At 41.0% G+C, this 24024-nt stretch overlaps 1 protein-coding gene across 2 annotated transcripts; it reads left to right on the top strand.

Annotated features, from left to right (window-relative positions):
• Positions 1-132: 132 nt before the first annotated feature.
• CUNH11orf65 (chromosome unknown C11orf65 homolog) lies at positions 133-24024 on the top strand. 2 transcript variants are annotated; one of them, XM_087721185.1, is made up of 10 exons: positions 133-406; positions 2632-2679; positions 3830-3947; positions 6351-6443; positions 8630-8683; positions 9022-9222; positions 14087-14220; positions 20550-20720; positions 22052-22107; positions 23713-24024. In XM_087721185.1, exons 2-10 carry the CDS (start codon positions 2651-2653, stop codon positions 23796-23798), a joined length of 942 nt encoding a protein of 313 aa, XP_087577311.1. In that variant the 5' UTR covers positions 133-406; positions 2632-2650; the 3' UTR covers positions 23799-24024. The 2 variants fall into 2 exon arrangements, with proteins under 2 accessions (XP_087577311.1, XP_087577312.1); XM_087721186.1 differs by lacking the exon at positions 133-406 and adding an exon at positions 561-942.

Here is a 24024-nt window from a genome sequence, read left to right as displayed (position 1 = left end):
TGTCCTGTTCTTGTACATTTAAAGCGATAATAAAATATATTCTATTCTAATTTTCTATCATTTCTATTCTATTCCCCTTTCCACCGAGAGCAAGTAGCTGATGAGCTGTTTTTGCAGGAGGAATACAAAATAGCCAAAACAGAGGGGGCTCCTGCAGGGCGGAGGGCATTGTATTGGCAGCTGGAGACAAAATTGCGCAGAATGGAGACAAAACCCGCGCAAAAAGAGACGCTCGACACTTTGCAGCGTCGGTCTCCGAGGCCAGCCGCGTTCCCCGGCCGGCCGTCTGCGTCTCGCCGCCAGGCGGCTGCTGTGGCAACCGAAGCGCCTCCAACGACTGGCCGAAGTCGCCTTGCCGGAGATCGAAGGGTAACGCTGGGATCCGGCCCGGTTCCACCTTAATCAGGCAGGCTTTGGGATCGGAAGCAGGGAGCGGGACGGCCGAGGGGGAACAGGGTTGCATCCAGGGAGGTTTAAAACAGTATTTCTGTACTTCAAGTGGACTTCAACTTCCAGAATTCCTCGACCAGCCATGCTGCGTTGGGGGATTCTGGGAGTTGAAGTCCACGCATCTTAGACGTTGCCAAGTTTGGGAAACCCTGGGTTAAAATGTCCATCAACTCTCCTGCCAAACTCACAATAGCTTTCAAATTTGGTGCGTGGCTTTGTTTGTTTTCCTGGTGTGCATTATGCAACTCCATGACACTAAAGATGAAACAGACCTCTCAGTGTTTCAGGATGGCGCCAGCAACCAAGAAGATCCAATTGGAATATTAGATTAGAAACTATTAGATTTCTGGTTTTCAGAAAAGAAACCGTACTCTGATAAAATGTAATACTGGAAGTTCTGAAATTAATCTGCATCCAGATTCCTGTGGAAAACAGCAGATTTAGCGGCTTATTCTGGGCCTTGAATAATTTTGAGTTGAGGTTGGCACCAAGGTAGGTAGTACTTAATACCGTAGCAATGACTTAATAACAAAGGAATTAATGTATGCATGTAATTGATTCTAACCAATGGAAGGTTGAAAACCATCTTCAAAGACAGTGTACACTTGTTGATTCCAAAAATAATCTAATCTAGATATGTCTAGGACTCAATTTTATCTTTCTACATTGTCTTTTAAATGATTAAACACTTCCATCTGGATGGGCTTCCATTCCATCTAATATGCTCTGAAAATTTTTATTTGTCTCTGGATTACTACACACACACTTCTTAAACCATAGCACACCTGGGAGATATTGCGTGTCTGGGTCCAGACTACCGCAATAAAGCAGATATCACAATAAAGCAAATCACATGAATGTTTTGGTTTCCTGAGCACATAAAAGTTACATTTACACTATACTGAATTATCTTAAATGTACAATAGAATTAGGTCTAACCCCCCCCCCCAATATGCGTACCTCGATTTAAAAATACTTTATTCCTAGAAAGTTCTAAAGTCTGAATACTTATTGCTAAAAATCATTATCTGAGCCTTCACAAGTTGTAATCTTTTTAAAAGCTCAATAAAGCAAAGCACAAAAAACAAGGTATTGGTTAAGTACCAATTTATTGCCAATGTCATTTCAAAATAAGATCTACAGACTATAAAAATGTGATAAAAAGAACTTTTATAGTCCAATTGTTGAAATCTGTTAGTAACAGAGTAGGTTACTCCTGGTTTGGTCTGGATTGGGCAAACCAGTAGTGGCAGTGGCAGGAGGCTCCGCCCACCCATCCGGACGCTTCTGCGCATGTGCAGAAACTTCTGCACATGCACAGAAGTGTCATGTGCGAGCATGCGCGCAAGCACAAGCAAACTGCTACCGCCAGGATTTGTAACCCACCTCTGGTTAGTAACTACAAGCAACCTACAGATCAAGTTTCTTAATCTCTTTTCCCTCTAGGGATACCCTTCTCATTTTAAAAAGTTATGGAGAAACCTCAAAGAGCTTTTGCTTGTATGGGTTATATTTATTGATATTTATTGTATTAAAAATTAATTTGATGCATTTGCTGCTGCTACCACATCTCACAATTGTTTTAATGCATTTTTTTCAACATAGACTGGCAAATAATTTTGATTTCACAGGCCTCTGTGAGACTACCGTGTTTCCCCCAAAACAAGACAGGGTCTTATTTTCTTTTGACCCCCGAAATAAGCACTTGGCCTTATTTTCAGGGAGGTCTTATTATTTTTGAGGTACCTCTCATAGGAAGGACCACACTTTAATAAATACTGCCACAGGCTAAACAGTTTGCTGAATCCTTGGTGCTATCTGAACTTGCTGCTTTTTTTTTGTAGATATTTCAGTAGAGCACTGATGATGTTACCTAGTTTGGTAATGAAACGCCTGAAGGAAAACAATCAAATTCAGAGAGCATCAAGGACCTCTGTTCAACTCTGAGCTACAAATATTAAAGAATTTTTATTATGTATCCTTTTATTTTTTTCCTTTTTATTCCTTTTAGATATGCTAATGATCCGCAATGTTCATATACTTAAATGAGTGCTATTCAGCAATAAAAGCAACTTTATCCCCCTTCATGCTATAAAATATTAAACCATGGAAATTATCAGCAATTTTTTCCCCTAAGTCATGAATTGCATAGTAATCCACGGTTTTAATTTTTTTCCCCAGAGCCCAACATAGTAGTACAATGCAGGACGATTCCAAGAAAAAATATGGGTAAGACTGTAATTATCCCATAGCAGGAGTATGTATTTACATCTTTTAGCAGGGTGGGCAATCATTTGATGTTTACTATGGAGAAATGCATGGTATAATTTTGAGGGATGCACTGTTTACATTGCTGGCGTCATTTGACACCAGTGAATAAAGCCAACAGTGTGTGGATTAAGGGAAGTTTTCTTTCTTGTTAATTGTAATGGGGCTATTTTAAAACTATAATCTTTGCACTTTTCCTGCTTCAGTGTCATGGGAAATTATACCGTTTTCACCAGTTGCAGTTACTGAACACCCAGAAGGCTGCAAAATAAAGAGATCTCACTTTCAGACATAGACTCCAAGTTGCCAAACGCAAAGCTTTCTCTAGGTTTCTCAACCTCAGCTATTTTACGATAGATGAGACCTTCACCAGCAAGCATGGAGAATCCTGGGAGTTGAAGTTCCAGGCATCTTAAAATTGCTGAGGTTGAGAAGCACTGCTCTAGTGGCTGAGGAGGTTTAGGACAGTAAGTTGAAAAGGGGTGAGTCTCAACTCTTCTCTTCTAGGAGTCCTTTAGGTTTTATGAGCTGCAGTGGTGCAGTGGTTAGAGTGCAGGACTGCAGGCTACTTCTGCTGACTGTTGGCTGCCTGCAATTTGGCAGTTCAAATCTCACCAGGCTCAAGGGTGACTCAGCCTTCCATCCTTCCATGATGGGTAAAATGAGGACCCAAATTATTGGGGGCAATGTGCTGACTCTGTAAACCGCTTAGAGAGGGCTGTAAAGCAGTATATAAGTCTAAGTGCTATTGCTATGTATACAGGTCCTACTTCCTGCATGGTCACCTGATTGGTAGTGCTTAGTGTTTGGTGTAAAACTTCAAGTTGTCTCCTTAGACCTGTATTCAGTGTCCTCAATACTGAAGATTGATGCTGAAGCTGCTGGTTGTGATTTTATCATCATTTATCCAGATTTGGTTTTGGTCTATTTATATTTGCATTTTTAAAAGTCATTTGGACTTTTATATAAATTATATAATATTGAAAGTCTTCTTCATGGCTATGTAACGTTGGAAAGGGGAATTTTAAAATAAGAAAATAATCCAATATTATTATGTAAATAATTATTTCATAATATAGCATAAATGGTATCATGGAAATTTTGTTTTAAGAACGCCTGGAAAACGTATTATAAATCCAAAGAATCTGATAGAATTACTCGATGATAAGAAAGAAGATAATAGGAATAAAGCAGCATTTATAATTCAAAAAACTTGGAAAAAATGGCTGGTAAGTTGACAATACTTCAAACACACTGTCATCCCTCATTCTAGAGCAGAGGTATCAAACTTGATTTTATTGAGGGCCGCATCAGGGTTGTGTTTGACCTCGGGGAGCCGGGGTGGGTATGGCCGGGGTGGGCATAGCCAGCTCAACATCACTCATGTGGGGGTGCCTGTGGTGGCCTGAGCACTCTGCCAATATGCTGAGCTCTCCCGAACTCCATTTTCACTGGCAGAGGATTATAGAAGGCCATAGCAGCCAAAAATAGAGCTTGGGAACCCGTTTTCGCTGGCAGAAACACCATGGGCCATCTTTCGCTGTTTCCAGGATGGCCCCATGGGCCAGATCTAAGTACACCACCACTCCCCGGGCTGGATCCGGCCCCTGGGCCTTGAATCCGATACCCCTGTTCTAGAGTAATACACTTTTTGAGTAATATGCTTTTTCAAGTGTATTTATGTAAACATCTACATGTTTTGGATGGATTGGAAATTGTGGGTCCCACGATTGTTGCATTCTTAAGGGACAAGATGTCATATTGCATCTACACACTTGTTCCCTTTTGTGGCTGAAGACTTGAAGCTGCAGAAGATGGGGGCACCTTATATCTATAAAAAATCTCTATCCTTCCCATCGCTCCAGGGATTCACACATCATAATCAACAATGAAGTGAGTTGTAGTTCTTTGCTGACCATGATATGTGAACTGCGCAGTTTTGGTATGTAAGCTGTGGTTGATGGTTTAAGAATATATGTGAAGCCAGCCAATTATGGTTTATTCAATAAATCATCATTAATCAAGCTATGGCAACTGTTTGCACTTTTTCCTAATATGGCATCCAACAGTGAATTTTAAAAAAATTAAAAAGAGCACTATTTAATCTGGAGAATGTGGAGCTAGGATGAGTTGAATTATAGCCAGAAGGGGTCATTTATGACAGGGGTTCCCAACCCCGGCTTCGCAGCCCGTTCAGAACCTGGTCACCCAAGGGGCAAGCGAGCACGTGAAACTCAATTTGTGCATGGCGTGGGATTAGGTTGCACATGTGAAACCACTCCCTCTGCTGCCGGTCCGCGGAACTGAAAAAGGTTGGAGACCATATCTAAAGTCTTGATATCAATCTCCTGTTTAATACTTGAGCTTCTTTTTGAACACATGAAGGGTTAACTGAGGGATTGCCTTTTTCCAACAGTCTCTACCCATCTATTGTGTTTCCCCGAAAATATGACATGTCCTGAAAATAAGGCCATGCCAGATTTTTGGGGTGGGCAAAAATATAAGCCCTCCCCTGAAAATAAGCACCTTGAAGAATCCACCCATCCAGCTAGTCAGAGCGCCACTCACCAACCTAGCGGTATCCCGAAGGTGCCAAGCTGCAGGAGCTGGGGGGGGTGCAGCCACTCATGCGGCTTCACACCTTCAGGATATCGCTAGGTGAGTGAGTGGCACTCTGCCCGGCTGGAGAGGGGGGTTGCCAGGTGACTGCTCGTGAGCATGGTCGCAGCAGCGCAACACAGCAGCCATGAGGTGACCATGCTCACAAACAGTCGCCTGGCAACCTCATGGCTGCTGTGTGGCGCTGCTGCAAGAGCGCAACGCAGCCATTCTCCCCTGAAGCTGTGCCTGTGTCCATCCGTCCCCGTGCCAAGCTCTTCAGGAGCCCGCTTGCAAGAGAGCAGCCACCCAGCAACCCCAAAACAATAAGCGCGCACACACACACACACACACACACACACACGATAATAAGGCCAAGACCATATTTTTGGGGTCAAAAGAAAATAAGACCCTGTGTTATTTTCGGGGAAACACAATAATTCCGTCTAGCAGATTGGGCATGCTACAGATCCCATCAGCCAGAGAATGTCTGAGGGTGGGGGGGCACTAGAAGATGGTCTTTTTCCACAATAACCCCTGCTCTGGGGAATATTCCCCCCTTGGAAATTAGAATGGCCCCAACCCTGCTATCCTTTTGTAAGGCTTTAAAACTTGGCCTATGTACCTGAGCCTTGGGTCCTGAATATGTTAAGGGCCCCATTTGTGGCTGCATTGTTAATTGGCTAATTACCTTGGCTGCTGTTTACTTTTATTTCTGAATGTTTCTATTATTTTAAATAGAATTATTTAAACATTAAATAATATTATTTTTAATTGTCTGAATTGTTTTTAAAGTTTTACAAGTATAAGCTGGCCAGAGTCACTGGTTGTGATGAGCAGATATAGAAATGTAATAAGCAAGCAAACAAGCAAATAAATCTCACCACTTCCGTGGACACCATAAGATACAATCAGAACAATATGAATTAATAATTGTGTCAGAGGAAGGCTGGGTGAAATGTTGATGTGCGCAAAGTGTCGGCAAATGTAATATTTGTATTTATAATTAGACTGCATTTATCTATTCCCTCCAGGATATGGGTGTATTTGAATATTATAAAGAGCTTATAGGCTTTAAGCAATATGGGGAGCCTTCCCAACTTATGAAGTACATTGAGCCTAGAGAGGTAAGGGCTAAACTAAAATGAAGTGGAAAGCATTGAGCATTTATGCTTTTATAATTGATCCAAGGTAATGCTGCTCCATAACGTGTCTAACATTAACAGCAGTGTGCCTCTTAATGTGGCTTAACGTGGTATAATCAAAGTTTGTGGTTAATATTTAAAAAGCTACATACCGTATTTTTCAGAGTATAAGACGCACCGGAGTATAAGACACACCAAGGTTTTGAAGAGGCAAATTTTAAAAAAAGTTTTTGCACTCTGCAAGCCTCCCAAAAATGGCCCGTTTTTCGTGAAAATGGGCCCGTTTTTTTTCTTTTCAAAAAAAGGGCATGAATAGCCTTTAGGAGGCTTGTAGAGTGCTCCTGGGAGGGGGGCAAAAACGAGCAAAAAATGGCCTGTTTTTCACAAAAACGGACTCATTTTTTGTCAAAAAAAGAGGGCATGGATAGCTTTAGGATGCTTATAGAGTGCTCCTGGAGGCCTGGGGGGCAAAATGTCTGCCCTCCCCAGCCCCCAGGAGCTCTCTGAAAGCCTCCTAAAAGCTATGCACAGCCACTTTGGTGAAGGGGGTGGGGAAAAGGTGCGTCTTATACTCCAAAAAATACGGTATCTTCTCCTTCTTCTTCTTCCTAGTGTATTCCTGCAGGTTGAGGGTCCACTTTTTAGATCATTGAGTGCCACTTTGCATGGTAAGCTGTGTCTCCAGGGTGCAGGCCTGTGGCTTGCATATCTTTCTTGTTGGTGTCTTGCCTTCTCTGTTTTGGACACCTGTGAGGTTGCCAGCCATTGACTTCTATTTAGTAGGCAATCTTGACCATGGTGAAGGTGCTGCTCTTTGGACATGTCCATACCAGCGGAGTCGGCCTTCTCCCATCTTCTCTATTCACACCAAAATGTTGTCGAACAGTATGATTTAAAAGCTACATATCTACTGTGTTTCCCTGAAAATAAGACAGGATCTTATATTCTTTTGACTTCTGAAATAAGTACTTGGCTTTATTTTCGGGAAGGTCTTATTATTTTTGAGATGCAGGAGTCGGTAAGCGTGGTCACCTCATGTGTTGCAATATTACCAGGGAGGGCTTATTTTGGGGGGAGGTCTTATTTTAGCGCATGTGCTCAAAAGCCCATTGGGCTTATTTTCTGGGGTGGTCTTATTTTCAAGGAAACAGGGTATGTGCTAAACCCTCTTTTTTCTCTATTTACTGCTGACTACCATTTTGTGGCAGGAGGTCTCAGATTTGCCTATGCAAAGCAGAATCACTGCCAACACTCACTTCATCTCAGCCTGGGCAAATGGATATTGGGCTTGCCATGCAAAGACTGGGGTGAACTCAGACAATTCTCCAGTTTTGCACGGAAAAGCACAATGGACTTGGCTTGCTTTGATCTGCTGATAGATCATTCTGCTTACCTACATAAAGCTGATTTACTGTCAGATTTCTCTTCTACCTTGTCAAAAGAAAGTGGAAAGGGGACCCTAAAGAAAGGATGGGTAACTATGGCCCAGTGGTGGGTTTCCATTTTTTTTACTATCAGTTCGCTCATACATGTGCTTGCGCATGACTTTGAAGCTTCTGCGCATGCGCAGAAGTGTCCGGACAGGTAGGCAGAGCCTCCCACATCTGGGCCAAACCGGGAGCAACCCACCTCCCTGCTATGGGCCCTTTATGACCCCTAGGATTCAATTCCCAGAATTCCTGAGCCAGTTAGCTTAGCAACGCTGGGAGTTGAAATCCACAGGTTATAAAGAGCCTGTAGTTGTTCTTTCCTAAAGAATGTTCTGGTAGTGTTCTGGCTTTCCATGTGGAAACCTGCTTAGTTGTACTCACAGCTGAGTTGCTGACAGAACTCTCTTTCGTTGTGCCCACAATAGCCAACAGCCAAATCGGGATTCTCTGTGCTTGCAAATATTGATTCAGAATAAATATAGAACGGCAAATGAAAATGACTCTCTCAAAAATTAAACCTAGTTTTCAGGAATTAGGTAAAATAAAGCAAGATCATCTTTCCTATTAAAAATGAGGTTTTAAAGTCAATTGTTTTATTCTTTATTTCCAATAAAAAAGATTTTGTTTTATAAAGCTGCAATATTCTATCACTGGTTTTGATATATAGAGTAATGAAGCTTGTTAACTTTAAAAAAAATGTTTGCATGCTATTGCATGTAAAATCTTATTTGATTACAGGCAGAATTTTTAGATGCTGCAGCAGGAGTTCATATTAAATTCAGATTAGGTGGGGTAAGTTTACATTTAATAATTATATTGTAATAATAATTAAAACAAGTGTAAAAATATGTGTGTTTATATCTGTATGTATGTATGTCTTTGTGCACATGTGCAAGTATGCACTTTAATATAATACATAACATGCAAATTTACAAAGAACATGTTTTTTCATACTTTAAAATACGTACTGTGAGTTCTTGGAAATTTATGCCAGAACTTTATCCCTTGTTAATAAATAGACATTTACAGGTCTATTATAGGTAATATCCCTAAGGATCTGTAAAAACAAATTGTAGCGGCCTCATCCTGTTTTCCCTTTACCATTTTTCAAACTGGACATTTCCTTGCAGGACAAGTTTCCTCCCAGCATATATTATAAAATATTTACTCATAGACCTATTGTGGATTTGTGCGCAAATAGTCCCAAAGACTACGCGAAGATTGCAACCAAACCAAATCTAAGGAAGTTGGAGAAAGGGAGCGTCAATGAAAGTACTAGTGATTGGTATAAACGCATCGAGAATAATGGATGGAGACTTCTTTCCATTAGAGTAAGACAATAAATATTTTAATTTCTCACTTGGTTCCTCTATGATTGCCCTCCCCAAAAAGATTGTTTGCATAGGTTGTGATGGATGACTTCCTTCCACTTGACACATTTCAAAGAGTTGTGGTGGCTGTGTTTCTTAGTGTTAAAAGCACAGAAAAACTGTGCAAAATGATGTCGGGCTGCCTTCCAGTCTCTTCAAAGAATACTTCACGGAGTTGGTGTTTATTTCTATTATGTATTTTCTCCATTTTTGTGGAAGGTTTCCAGGTTTCCAGGGTTATGGGGGTTGAGAGAATTTTTGAAGTAGAGAGGATTTCCCACCTCTGCTCTACTTTGTATTAAAGCTAAAGGTTCCCCTCGCACATGCGTGCTAGTCATTCCCAACTCTAGGGGCCAGCACTCATTTCCGTTTCAAAGCTGAAAAGCCAGCACTGTCTGAAGAAGTCTCTGTGGTCATATGGCCGATACTAAAGGGAAAGCTGTTACCTTCCACAAAGGTGGTCCCTATTTTTCTACTTGCACTTTTTATGTGCTTTCAACTGCTAGGTTGGCAGAAGCTGGGACAAGTAATGGGAGCTCACTCCATTACCAGCGCTAGGATTCACCACGAGTCGAAGGTGTAATAAATCAAATCCTTTAAAATAAAATGCCTATAACCTATACCTTTCAGAGAAACAGAGCCACCACGTCCACTTTGTATTACAGATCACCAACTACCCAACAATTCACAAAGGGGAGACTATCTGTGATACGGCTCTGAGATCAGGAAATTTATCTTCCCTTTCAGCTATTCCATCAATCTCTCCTCCAGTTCTACTTCAGACGCTGTAGAAATTGTTTGGCCTAATTCAACCAATTGCATCTCAATCCCTCCTATCTATTCCTTTCCTCCCCCGTTTCTGCCTTCTTGTAATGTTTTGCCTCAACTCTTTTTTCCTTACATGTCTTCTGAAAGGTTATAGGTTATAGGCATTTTATTTTAAAAGCTGAGTTTGATTTTAATTTACAAATCAACCTATTGCTAGGTTAATCTTACTAACAGAATACAGGTTAATCTTACTAAGTATACAGAATAAAGGTTAATCTTACTAAGTATACAGCATTGAGGGACGCGGTGGCTGAGTTTGTCAATCAGACAGGTTGGCAGTTCGGTGGTTCTAATCCCTAGCGCTGCGTAATGGAGTGAGCTCCCGTTATTTGTCCCAGCTTCTGCCAACCTAGCAGTTTGAAAGCACATAAAAATGCAAGTAGAAAAATAGGGACCACCTTTGTTGGGAAGGTAACAGCTTTCCGTGCGTCTTCAGTGTTTAGTGATGCTGGCTACATGACCACAAAGACCACAATGTCTTCGGGCAGCGCTGGCTTTGAAACGAAGATGAGCACCAACCCTAGAGTCGGGAACAACTAGCACATATGTTCAAGGGGAACATTTACCTTTAGTTTATACAGCATTACAGGTAGTCCTTGAGTTACTGTTAGAAGTTACAAAGTCACTGAAAAAAGTAAGTTAGGATTATTTTTCACACAATTGCTGCAGCATCCCCATGGCCACATGATCAAAATTCAGATGCTTGGCAACTGGCATGTGTTTATGATGGTTTGCAGTGTCCCAGGGTCACATGATTTACCTTTTGCGACCTTCTGATGAGCAAGCTCAACGGGAAAGCCAGATTCACTTAACAACCATGTTATTAACTTGACAGCTGCAGTGATTCACTTAACAACTTTGACAAGAAAGGTCAAAAAATGGGGCAAAACTCACTTAGCAATGGAAATTTTGGGCTCAGTTGTAGTTGCACATTGAGCACTACTTGTACCAAAAAGGCTGCATTATGCTGTCAACTCAGAATGTAGGGGTATTTTTAGAAGTTTTATATCAGAGAACCCTGATCCGAAACAGAAAAGTTCTTGTTACTTCCTACAATTTTGCTTCAGGTGTTTCTGAAAGGAAATATAATTAGCTATCATTGCCTCCCCCCCCCTCTTCAGTTAAGTTAAAAAGTTAAATAAAATACATCTCCATAGGGTAGCTGAATCCCAAAAGGGGATTTTAGTTTACAGGCAAATTTTGTCAAAATTTCTAAAAATCCCAACCAACAAATTCCAATCAACCACAACATCTGGTTAAACCTTATTATAAATGGCTCAGCCGTTAAAGACACTGAGCTTGTCAGCTGGAATGCTGACAGCCGGGGTTTGAGACCTTGGAATGGGGTGAGCTCCTGTTCCTCGCTCCAGCTCCAGCACTTTTCCAGTTCAAAAGTGTACCAATGCAAGTAGATAAATAAGTACCACTTCAGTGGGAAAATAACTGTGTTCTGTGCACCTTGGCATCTAGTCAGGCTGTCCACATGACCATGGAAATGTCTTCGGACAACACTGGCTCCCCTGGCTAAGAAACAGAAATGAGCACCACCCCCTAGAGCAGTGGTTCTCAACCTTCCCAATGCCGCGAACCCTTTAATACAGTTAACCATAAAATTATTTTCGTTGCTCCTTCATAACTGTAATTTTGCTACTGTTATGAATCGTAATGTAAATATCTGGTATGCAGGATGTAGTGATTAATCTGCCAATCTTGGTTTGGGAGAAGATCAGCCAGGCTGGGATTTTCCAGGATAAAACGACCTCACTGCCTGCCACTAGCAGCAGTTCATGGTTTACATGAGTTTCACTTGGTTAATTTTACTTTTTTTACATTCTGTTCCCCCCATCCACCCACCCAGTTCGTTCGTTTCTTTCTTTCTTTCTTTCTTTCTTTCTTTCTTTCTTTCTTTCTTTCTTTCTTTCTTTCTCTTTCTTTCTTTCTTTCAATTTCTCCCTCCCCTTTTTTCTATCTGTCTTTTCATTTTCCCCTCCCTTTTCTTCTTTCTTTCCATTCCTCCCTCCCTTTTCTTCTTTCTTTCTTTCCACTCCTCCCTCCCTTTTCTTCTTTCTTTCTTTTCATTCCTCCTTCCCTTTTCTTCTTTCTTACTTTTTTTCCATTCTCCCTTCCATTTTCTTTTTCTTTCTTTCTTTCCATTCCCCCGTCCCTTTTCTTCTTTCTTTCTTTCTTTCTTTCTTTCTTTCTTTCTTTCTTTCTTTCTTTCTTTCTTTCTTTCTTTCTTTCATTCCCCCTCACTTTTCTTCTTCTTTCTTTCTTCTTTCTTTCTTTCTTTCTTTCTTTCTTTCTTTCTTTCTTTCTTTCTTTCTTTCTTTCTTTCTTTCTTTCTTTCTAACACAGATTAAGAAGTTGCCCTTTAAATGGGATTTTAAATGGAGGCTTAAGCTACATCAAACTGTTCTTCCATCCCAAGTGGAATTCCTTGGGACGGAAGGAATGGGTGGGTGGTGCTTGTCCTCCCCTCCGGCCTCTCTTGCCAGCCCTTCCCGAGCTCAGTTTAGCCCGCAGGACAGGACCGGCGGCGGGGGCGGCAAAGGCAGCATCCAGGCCCAAGGCAGCTTGAATCCTGGCATGCGCCTGCCTGGGCAAGAGCCCATCCCGCTGGCTGAAGCGGGTGGCTCGACTGCCCTGCCGGTCTCCTGCTCTCTGGGCACCTTCGAGCCCTGTGCAGGCGGCTAGGCTGAAATGGCACCGCCGACCGCGCTCGCTTTGGAAGTCCGTCGGAGCCGAGGCTCATCCGCCACCCAGAAGAAGCCGTCTCTCTCCCCCTTCAGCGCCTCGGCCTTTCCCTGGCGTGGAGACCAGGCAGGGCAGAGTCTGGGTTGTGCCCGGAGCTGGGAGGAGGCTGATTCGCCACCCGGCGCTCTTCATGCACCTGCCGCTTCAGGACGCGCTCCTGAGCATGAGCGACAGTGGAGGTGGATGGTCTTAGGCGATCCCTGTGAAAGGGTTGTTTGACCCCCAAAGGGGTCGCGACCCACAGGTTGAGAACCACTGCCCTAGAATCTGGCGCACCTGGAAACGGGATACTTTTACCTTTAACATACTTCATTTTACTTGTGTAATGCCCATTTCAACCAACTGACTCACAGCAGTGTTAAGAGTTGCCAACCTAATAAGAGGCACAATTTAGAATTGGAAGGGGGAAATATCAATACCAATTTAGCAACCTGCCTTTTTAACATAGCAGACTATTCAAACATAGTGTTCTGTGGCTTCTCAAAGCACAAAGCCAACTCCTCATCCCGATTAAACCCCTTTTATTTAGTTTAAAGTGAATTCCTCTCCAGCAAAGTCCCGGCCAACAGTCTTTCACAACTACAGACCTTTATCAGGCTTGGAGAGCTGCCAGGCTGATATCTTCCAAACGCCACTCTGTAGCAGACAATACTTGGCAAGAAGTCAGGAACAGATCTTGACCCTAATGAATTGAACTAATTGTCTCCTGGAAACTCCCCTCCCCTTTTGCTCTTCTTTATTCCCTATGGGAGGGGCCATTCACCATCTACCTGTGGTTTTACTCCTGAGTCAATCCTTGTTTCTTAGCTGTTCCCTTGTCCTGGCAGCTATGCGCATGCACACACTGGGATCAAGCTCCAGCTGTTCGTCTGCCTCACTGATGTCTGATTCTGAAGGCAGCTGATAACTGTCAGACGCCCCTGGCCCATCTCTGCCTTCGATGCAGAGCCCTCATCAGAGCCTTCCTCAGACTCCAGGACTGGCCCATGTTCCTCCCCAACCTCCTCATTGTCCGAATCTGGTGCCAGATCTGCTGGCTGCTGGTGGGCCACAACACACAGCCATTGCCATGCTCCAGATTGTCTCTGTCTCTGGAAGCATCAACAAGTTGGGCCCTTAAAAACCTGGAGCATATTGGTAGAGAGAGGGGAACTGAGGCAGAACAGCAGTTGTCTTAAAGGTATTTCGCCTTGACAAGTGATATTCTAATAAATGTGAAATGGTTTTCAACAATATATTTCAGTATTGGAAGGGTGTGGATCCTTTAACAACGAAAGACAATACCAAAATACAGGAATTCCACCATTCTCCTCAGCAGAGGAAACGGAACATGGTAAAAAAAAGAAAGGAAAGAAAAATTGCGTGGCTGAAAAAAATGTGAGTTACACCAACTTGACATTCTGAACACAAGAGTGGTCAATTTTCATTTTATCAGCTTAGTGGTTTTTAATTATCATTCATTCATTCAGCCATATTATGCTAATATAATGGTAATCCATCATTATTAAACTAGAGCTATTCATCAGCTGGAAATAGCTTGCCATAAATCATCAGTTAACCGTTTTTGCCAATTCTATTGACTGCATTCATCTAGATTGGGGAGTGTAAAACTTTTCAGGCCAGAGAACCTGGTTAGCTCAAAAAAAAATCTGCAATCTCTGATCAAAAGGTAAAGCTCTAGTAACAAAATATTGACATTGAATGAACTCCCCACCCCCCATTACCCTCATGGAAATCCATCAGGTTTTTGCAGAAGTTCAAAAAGACTATGATATGCAAGATAGGGCGACAGAACTAAGGCCTCCCTCTAAGTTAACCTTCCTCCACTTAAGATAGGCTAAAGCCATCACTGATTCAAACTCAGTCAAACTAGTAAAAGTTATATGGGTAGTCCTCAACTTATGACTGGTCATTTAATGACTGTTCGGAGTTACAATAGCCTCCAAAAGAGGTATTGTACTCCCATAAAGCCATTGTAAAGCATTAGGCTGCTCCCCCCCAATTTCCATGGTTATACAATACAATAGCAGAGTTGGAAGGGACCTTGGAGGTCTTCTAGTCCAACCCCCTGCCTAGGCAGGAAACCCTATACCGTTTTAGACAAATGGCTATCCAACATCTTAAAGACTTCCAAGTGTTGGGTTACATTCTGGGTGCTTGGCAAACTGTTCACATTTATGACTGGTTGCCAGGCGCCCCGTGATGACCCTTCGCAATCTTCTCAGCTGGCTTCCCCAGAAAGTCATTGGGGAAGCCAACAGGGAAGGTTACAAGTTGCTGCTGCCTGCTGAGAGAACTCTGTCTTGCCTCTGGGAGCTGGTTGTAGTAGCTGTCTACCAAGGGGAGTTGAACTCCTTTGGTGGGGTGGAGAAAAGGAGCTCCAATCCTGAAGATGCTAGCTCTGTTTCTACAGCCCGCTAGACAGAGGTGGATTCCTACTGGTTCAGACCAGTTTGGCTGAGTAGGTAGTAACTCGGCCTGCCACACTCCTGAACTGGTTTTCTTGGCGGCGCCATAAGCTCTAACATCTTGTTTTTGCTTCTGCGCATACGCACAAGCATTTTTTAGTACTGCGCATGCATGCGCGTGCAGCACATCCCTGAGCGAACCGGCAGTACCAGCAGCCGGAACCCACCCCTGCCACTAGAGCAGTTCGTTTCTGCACACTAAGGGGAGCCTAATTTCTTTGGCGGGGTGCAGAAACAGAGTTTCGATCCTGAAGATCCGAGCTCCATTCCTGCAACTCACTGTAATAGTTTCTTCCCATGGGAGTTGAATTCAGCAGGCAATTATTTTGCTCCATTTAACAACCCAGGAGATCACTTAAAGACCACAACCGGCAATGCTGGGATTGCAGTCATTGAGTGACGCAGTCACGTGGGCCTCTTGTTTAATGACCTATTTTGTTCCTCAACCAAGGTTTCAGTCCCGATTGTGTTGGTAAATTGAGGATTACCTGTAGCCCTAATACATCGGAGGATGTGTAAAATATTTAAACTACTGCATTGCCACAATAACTAACTAGACCATATACAGTATGTTCTGAGATAACTTAAAAAGCTGTAAGTTAAAATCTACGGGACCGCCTCCTGCCACATACCTCCCAACGACCCATAAGATCTCACAGGCTGGGCCTCCTTCGGTTACCGTCGACCGGGCAATGCCGGTTGATATCTACTCGGGGGAGGGCTTTCTCTGTAGCTGCTCCGACCCTGTGGAACGATCTACCTGCAGAGATCCGGACCCTTCCCACTCTCTCGGCCTTCCGGAAAGCCACTAAAACCTGGCTGTACCAGTAGGCCTGGGGCTGTTGACCCTAAAATACGGTCCAGCCCCATTTAGAACGGAGTGTATGGTGTGTTGTTTTTTAAATCTGTCTTTTTTTCCCCCCTGTATTTTATTTTTTGATTTTATTTCTGTATTGTAAGCCGCCCGGAGTCCTACGGGATTGGGCGGCATATAAATGTTATTAAACTTTAAACTTTAAATGAGTTTTAATTTTTTTAAATAAAAAAAAATGGGAAAGAGCATAGTAGTCAAATATAGTGGTTCTCCGGGTGTTTGTTTATTTATGTTTAAACAGAACAATAAAACAGTGCAGATTTAAATCAGCATTGGAAGACTGCCTTCCCCCTTGGCATGGTTTTTCGTAAGAGGATCGCTTCTTATACAACAGTGCCCTCCAGTGCTTTTTTTTGGGGGGGGGGGGAATTCCTTGTTTGTCAGTCAACTGGCTAAATTAATTCTAATACACAAATAAACAGTTTGGGTGGTCATTACCTATTTCCAAGTGTGTTATTTTGTGAGCAGCTGTGGGTATTTCTAACTTAGAGCACCAGTTCTTTAACACAACAGGTGAACAAGGTTCTAAGAGATGAGAGGCCAGGTGGCATCAAAACTCTGTGGCTTTTGAGATAGTATTTTTTCGGTTGCAGCTCCAATTCTCGGGAATTATGAAGTTCGGTATCACCTGAAGATCACAGGTTTCGGTTTAATTTATATAGGCGCACACAGAGAATGTACAAGACAAATAGTGATTCTCACAGTGAACAATGAACACATGGTTTCTGCCAAGATCTGGTACAGAATCAGAATCAGTCAATAAATTTTGGTAGAGCAGAAACCAGAGAATGAGTTTTTGTTCCATTACATAGGAATGGATGCATTTACTGGAACATGCCACGGGCTTTTTTAATGGCAGAGAAAGTTGTCATCCATCTGTCACAGTGTGCTTTGTGCAGTAGTTGTTCTTAAAACTTGTGCTTCCCTAGGCAACCATTTGAATTTCTTGTCAAGAAATCAGTCCTGATAATTTATTATGCTGAGTTTTTTCATAATCATTTTTTTAATTGAATGAGTCTCAGAATATATCATAGTGTTGTTGTAAGTTGATTTCATTGAGGGCCGCGTTAAGGGTTGTGTTTGACTTTGGGGGGGCAGGGTGGGTGTGGCCAGCTCAATGTCACTCGTGCTGGGGGTGCCTGTGAAGACCCAAGCGCTCTGCCAGTGAAAACGGAGCTTGGGAGTGCTGCCTACGGCACTTGCGAGCTCCATTTTCAGTTGCGACCGCCTCCTGCAACCCTCTGCCAGCGAAAACAGAGCTCAGGAGAGCTGCACACAGCCCTCCCGAGCTCCGTTTTCACTGGCAGAGGCACCACGGACTGGTCCGTCGCTGTTTCCAGGGTAGCCCCGTGAGCCAGATGTAAGCACCCATGGGCTGGATCTGGCCCCCAGGTCTTGAATTTGACAGCCCTGATGTAGAGTTTAAATGCTACATGTGTCCTTCACTTTTCCCCTTGCATTGTACTGTGTAGGTATTGTATTGTATAAATGAATTAATTGCTAACAAGTATGTATCAAAACATTAATCAATTTGCAAAGACTAAACTCTTCAAGGCTGATTAGTCATGTGTTGGAAAACTACTTGCATGTTTTATTACTAACATGGTTTCAAAGAAATTAAAACTATATTGCCATCTGAATACATTGTACAGGTAGTGTTCAACTTTGTTGTTTAGCGATGGTTCAAAGTTACAATAACCCTGGAAAAAGTGACTTACAACTTGTATTTGCACCTGCAATTCTCACAGCACCCCACAGATGTCAAAATTTGGGGATATGCTGATTTGTATGTATTTATGGAGGGACGCGGTGGCTCAGTGGCTAAGGCGCTGAGCTTGTTGATCAGAAAGGTCAGCAGTTTGGCGGTTCAAATCCCTAGTGTCATGTAACAGCTCCCGTTACTTGCCCCAGCTTCTGCCAACCTAGCAGTTTGAAAGCATGTAAAAATGCAAGTAGAAAAATAGAAATCACCTTTAGTGGGAAGGAAACAGCGTTCCGTGCGCCTTTGGCATTTAGTCATGCCGGCCACATGACTATGGAGAGGTCTTTGTATAGCGCTTGTTCTTCAGCTTTGAAACCGCCCCCTAGAGTTGGGAACAACTAGCACATATGTGCAAGGGGTACCTTTACCTTTACGCTATGTATTTATGATGGCTGCAGTGTCCAAATTGCAATGTCCTAGGGGGTCATGGGATCGCCATTTGCGACTTTCCCAAACAGCTTCTGACAAGCAAAGTGAATGTCAAGCAGAATCACTTAACAACCATATTATTAACTTAACAACTGCAAGTGATTCACCTAACAATGGGAAAAAGATTGTGAATTGTGTGCCATTTACTTAACAATCACCTTGCTTAACAATAGACATTCTGGTCTTGATTATGGTTATAAGTCAAGGACTACCTTTATAGGTTAGCTTAACAATGGTAACTGGTACTGAAAATTTTGTTGTTAAGCAACACTGTCATAAATAGAAAAACCTTGTGTTTGTGCCACTTAGTGCTGCCAGTTCGGTAGTTCAGGTTACCATCATTTAGCAAGGACCTTAAGTCATTAAGTGAGGATCTCGTCTTACTGCTACTTGTGATTTCTTGCTGTCTTCCAATTGACATTACTTGGCAACTTTATGATGGGTGGAGATCAATTTCCAGAATTACACACATACCCAGCCATGCTTCAAGTTGCCAAGTTTATGCGTAGCAAAAGAAGTGTTAAATGTAGATTTGATTTTCTTACCGAATGGTTGTGCAATTTGTGAAGTGTGTAGACTGCCCCTGTGCCTGGTCACTGTAAAAGGGTTATTGTTCCCTCTACAAAGGAAAGCACCAGAATTAATACAAAAATTCAAAGCGGATTAGTTTATTATGTCAGGGAAGGTATTTGGAAGAATTTTGATCAAAAGAATGTGAAGAATAACAATGGGCAAAATATGGGAAGTTTTATGTTGAGCAGGGGAAGTACAGAAGAGTGTTTTGCTCTTTGGTAAATTTTTGAAAACAATATGAATGTGATAAATTTGTTGGATTTTTGATGTGTTAAATAAAACATGACTATCCTTGTTTCGCACAAATGGGGATTTAAAAATTACTATCAAATGCAGTAAGAACAATATATGAGGGAAGGAAAGCACATGTGAGAATAAACAGGAAGATTAGGAAATAGTTTTAATATTGAATAAGGAGTAAGGTAATATGTAATGTCCCCTTGGTTATTTTATGTCTCTGCACTGCTTGAGATGATGTTAGAGATGTTTCATTTGGAAATGTGTATTTTTCTAGGCAGACGAAGCTGTATTGTTGGCTAATACCCAAGTGATTCGCGACAAATGTTGGGTTGTATAATGTAGTAAATATGGATTTGAAGTTTACTGTACTCAAGAGATTTGTCCTTTAAGGCAAAAATGGATTAAAATTATCCATAAATGGCAAAAGATTACTACAGAGGAGAAAGTGTAGAAATTTCAGGGAATGTTAATGGCAATAGAAAAGAATTGGGTAGCCCAATTTGTTTCAAGGAAACAGAATTTTTGAAAAAAGTGAAAATGTGTCCCTTTGGGCAGATGGAAGTGAATGTTGGCTAGATCAAGGATGAATGGGTATAGACTAAATGTCGATTGAATATAAAAATGAATGACTAATATGAAAAAGATGAGGTTCAAATTATGAAATGAAACATGTAAAGGAAGAGCAAATAAGCAGCGGAAGACAAGGTCACCGTTGGATAGAGTTTATCAAATTCCTTCCAAATAAGGAGGCGAGACTTAAAAGGCAGTGAAGTTGTATATGGATGTTGAACAACGAAGGATAGTTTGCAGGAACAGAAATCTTTGGGGAAGTATGATTGTTTTGATGTAAACTAGACTTAGTTGCATTTCCCTTTTTTACCTCAGGCTTTTAATTTCCTATTTTTATTTATTTATTTGCTTATTTCTTGCCCTTATTGTTTTTGAAAATAACTCAAAGCCGTTAACTTTGTCACTTTGTTCCTGTTATTTTCCCTACAACAACCCTGAGGTAAATTGGGCGGAGACAGTGTAAATGGCCCAAAGTCACACTGCTGCCTTTCATGGCTAAGGGAAGTCTTGAACTCATGGCGTCCTGTTTTCCAACCCAGTGCCTTAATCACTGGCTCTGTAGACCAAACCAGCTCTTTTAACTTCTATTCATCTATCAAACTAATACTATTAATTTTTGTTCCTTCCTCCTTGTCTGCCCTTTGAATAACATTGCTTACCTTGAAAGGGAAGAGAAAGACATATAGTTGCCTCAAACTAAGAGGCAGGTGGCAAATAAATTTAATTATAATAATACTCAATGAAAATGCTGTAACTATTAAGAATGAAAATGCTTATTTCTATTTTTTAGGTACTTTGGAGAAAATCTGCAAGTTAAAACAGAGAAACCTGAGGCAATTGCTTTAATTCAGAGAGCAACAGAAGGGTTAATCGAGTCCATGGAGAAGGAAGGAATAGATCAAGTGATGGAATGGGAAGTAGATGAGATGTTAAAGTGGACAAATGCATTGAATTATGACGAGTAATGGTTTTAAAGTTCATATTTCATTACTTTTCTAAATCTTGTTGTTTTAAAATTATCCATTTTTAGCTTTTGAGTTCTACTATCAATTTATATTAATAAGTTAATCATTTAGTCTTTCTTTCATGCATAGCAGGGGTGGGTTTCTCGCCCCGTTCCAACCGGTTCGGTTGGAACGAGGCCGGCGGTGTCCCCGCGCATGCGTACTAGTGTCTGTGCGATGCTCCAGCTGCTCCTGGAGGATCGCGCAGGTGCTGTATGCGTCCTGTGCATGCGTGGAAGCGCAGAATTCGGCAAAACTGGGTAAGGAGCGGGCGCGGGGGGGGCCCTTCGCCGTTCCCGGAAGTTACTTACTTCCGGGTTCGGCGACCAACTGGATCGCGGGGACCGCCGCGAACCGGTTGAAACCCACCCCTGATGCATAGGTACCAATCAAATCACAAAATATATAGGAGAGGGAAAGAGAGAGAGAAGCAGTAATATAGGACATTATTTAATAAAAGCTTTTCTGTAACACCTCTTGCACACCTTTTGTTACTCTTATTGTTTCACCTTTGTTTTGTTTTTGCAATTTGGATATTTTTAATTCTTACTGCAATTTTTAGTGTAACACTAACTTCTGAGAGTTGGGAGATTTAAGTGTTTAAGTGTGTGTGTGTGTGTTTATATATATATATATATATATATATATATATATATATATATATATATATATATATATATATATATATATATATATATATATATATAACATATAAACATATAAACATATAAACATATATACATATACATATACATATACATATACATATACATATACATATACATATACATATACATATACATATACATATACATATATATATATATATATATATATATATATATATATATATATAAAGTCACAACCCCTGGTATGCCCCAATTATGGGAGGAAGCTAACTGCTTCCATTCTCTGTCAATCGGCTCGTCACAAGGGTCCATCATGACAGAAACCCAATATTTTTACTGTTGCCTTTGTTTATCAGCACAAATAAAACACACACACACACACACACACACATATATATACACACACACACACACACACACACTTTTCACCCTGGCTTGGCTGATAAGGAGTCGAACTCTGTGGCTTCTCTAAAGCAGGGCTGTTAAATTCGCATATTCGTGCCATATCGCAACTGTTCCCCCCTTCACTAAAACGGGGGTGGGCACGGCCAGTGCATGATGCATCCTGCCCACGGGCTGCAAATTTTATACCCCTGCTCTAAAGTATGGATTGCAAGTTATTACTGCTCCATTTTATTCACTGCTTATTGTTTACCTAGATATGTTAAACTATGGAAAGAAGTTGGAACAAGCAAGTCTTCAGAAGGTTTTCACGGTAAAACTTTTGCTGTTCATTCTTTATGTAATTTTAATCTAGATAAAGTATTCGATCGTAAACTACATGGGTAATTAAAGACTCCTGCAGCACATGAGACTGACCCATGATGATGGCAGAGCAGCTGGTGATACCTCTCTGTAGAATAAGGTGTATAAGGTTATGGAGGCAAATCTTTGGTTGATTAATTAAAATTTTAATGAATTCAATTAATTAAACAAAAATTATGCCAGAATTAATTCGTATTCTGAAAAAGTAGATTAAAACAAATATGAACTGGAATTGGGTTGGTAGCCATGCTGATCATACAATAGACGATTTCGATCTTAGTTATAATTTCTTCTGTGGGATTTGCTATGGGAACATTTCTAACATATTCCTTTAAGAGGGTCTAAAATATATGTGGATTTTATAAATGCAGAAAAATGATACTAACATTGAAATCTTAGCTTTCATTATTTCTAGAGAAGCAAGTCTCTAAGCCAGTGATGGCTAACCTTTTTAACATTGCATGCTGAATGTGTGCAAATGGCCACACCCATAATACAATGCACGCACACCACCCCGCCATGTGCCCCGCCACCCCTATGCATGGACATGTGATCCCCTTGCGCTCTCCCAACATGCATGTGTGACACACACACCCCATGCCCCATTTTGGATCTAGAAGGCCTCCCTGCAGCTTCCTGGGACCAAAAATGGGGCACGGGGTCGCTGCACTCCCCACAGCCTATTTTGGGCTCCAGGGACTAAAAACGGGGTAAGGGGTATGCCTCCCCCCACCCCTGCACATGCATTTGTGATCCCCCTTGCACATACACATGTGTCTCCCACATGCACCCCACACATGCACAGCAGAGACCCCAAAATCAGCTGGCTGGCAAGAGGTGTGCATGCATGCACTATGGAGCTGAGCTGGGGCAATGGCTCGCGTGCCAACAGAGAAGGCTACACATACCACCTGTGGCATGGTGCCATAGATTTGCCATCATGGCTCTAGGTGCAATCAAATATCTGAAATCAATTTGGTAAGAATTAAGATTTCCAAGAGTATATGACCTGTTGAAGATTATTTATATATATATATATATATATATATATATATATATATATATATATATATATATATATATATATATATATATATATATATATATATATATATATATATATATATATATATATATATATATATAATTACTATTTGTCTATTATGCCATCTTTTCTCCAGAAATTCAAATGAGTGCTCGTGATCTCAAACCTCATCCCTAAAAATAGACATAGAATACAATTTGAAAGAGGATAAATATATAACATTGCAGATGCAAATTTTGCCTGTTATTGTAGAAAATAAACTCCTTAAAATAATATTATGCCTATACAACATTACTGTATAATTTAAGAATAAATCTAAATTCAGTAAATTTGAATTGGGTATAACTTCTAGGAATGCAGGGGAGTTACACTTTGTGATGCTATTGTACAATATTATCTATGGATAAATACCTTGAATTCAGTTTTCCATTGTAAATGGTTTAAAAATATATTTGTGTTTTTATGAAACAGTTGGTTTTATTGTATATTCATTTGTATGTTTTTTTTTAGCTTTCCAGTTTAATCAACAACACTATAACGTTTCTGAATTGATACCAAAGAAAATCGAAGAAATAATGCAATCTCACATAATGTAGACTAAAAGAGATGCTTATTATCAACTCACTTTAATAGGTGCAGAAGAAAAATAATAATATATCTGACAACTGAACATTCATCAGTCACAACAGTATCAATAATCAAATAGAAACCCGGTATAAAAAGTTGGAATCTATGCATTTGTCAAGTTAATGTTCCGTAACATATTAACATAAAATGTAATGAATGTAAAGAAATTTGAAATTAAAGTTATTTAGTTTCCTA

Source organism: Thamnophis sirtalis, unplaced genomic scaffold (assembly GCF_051295495.1).
Source record: "Thamnophis sirtalis isolate CommonGarterSnake01/CBP01778 unplaced genomic scaffold, rThaSir2_p1.2 scaffold_8, whole genome shotgun sequence".
NCBI classification, from domain to species: domain Eukaryota; kingdom Metazoa; phylum Chordata; class Lepidosauria; order Squamata; family Natricidae; genus Thamnophis; species Thamnophis sirtalis.
This window is presented reverse-complemented; position numbering and strand designations above follow the sequence as displayed.

Coding starts and splice junctions, on each gene's coding strand:
- CUNH11orf65 (XM_087721185.1), top strand. CDS start 2,651: ATGCAGGACGATTCCAAGAAAAAATATGG. Junction 3,948..6,350: donor AAACTTGGAAAAAATGGCTG/GTAAGTTGACAA, acceptor TATTCCCTCCAG/GATATGGGTGTATTTGAATA. Junction 22,108..23,712: donor GTCTTCAGAAGGTTTTCACG/GTAAAACTTTTG, acceptor GTTTTTTTTTAG/CTTTCCAGTTTAATCAACAA.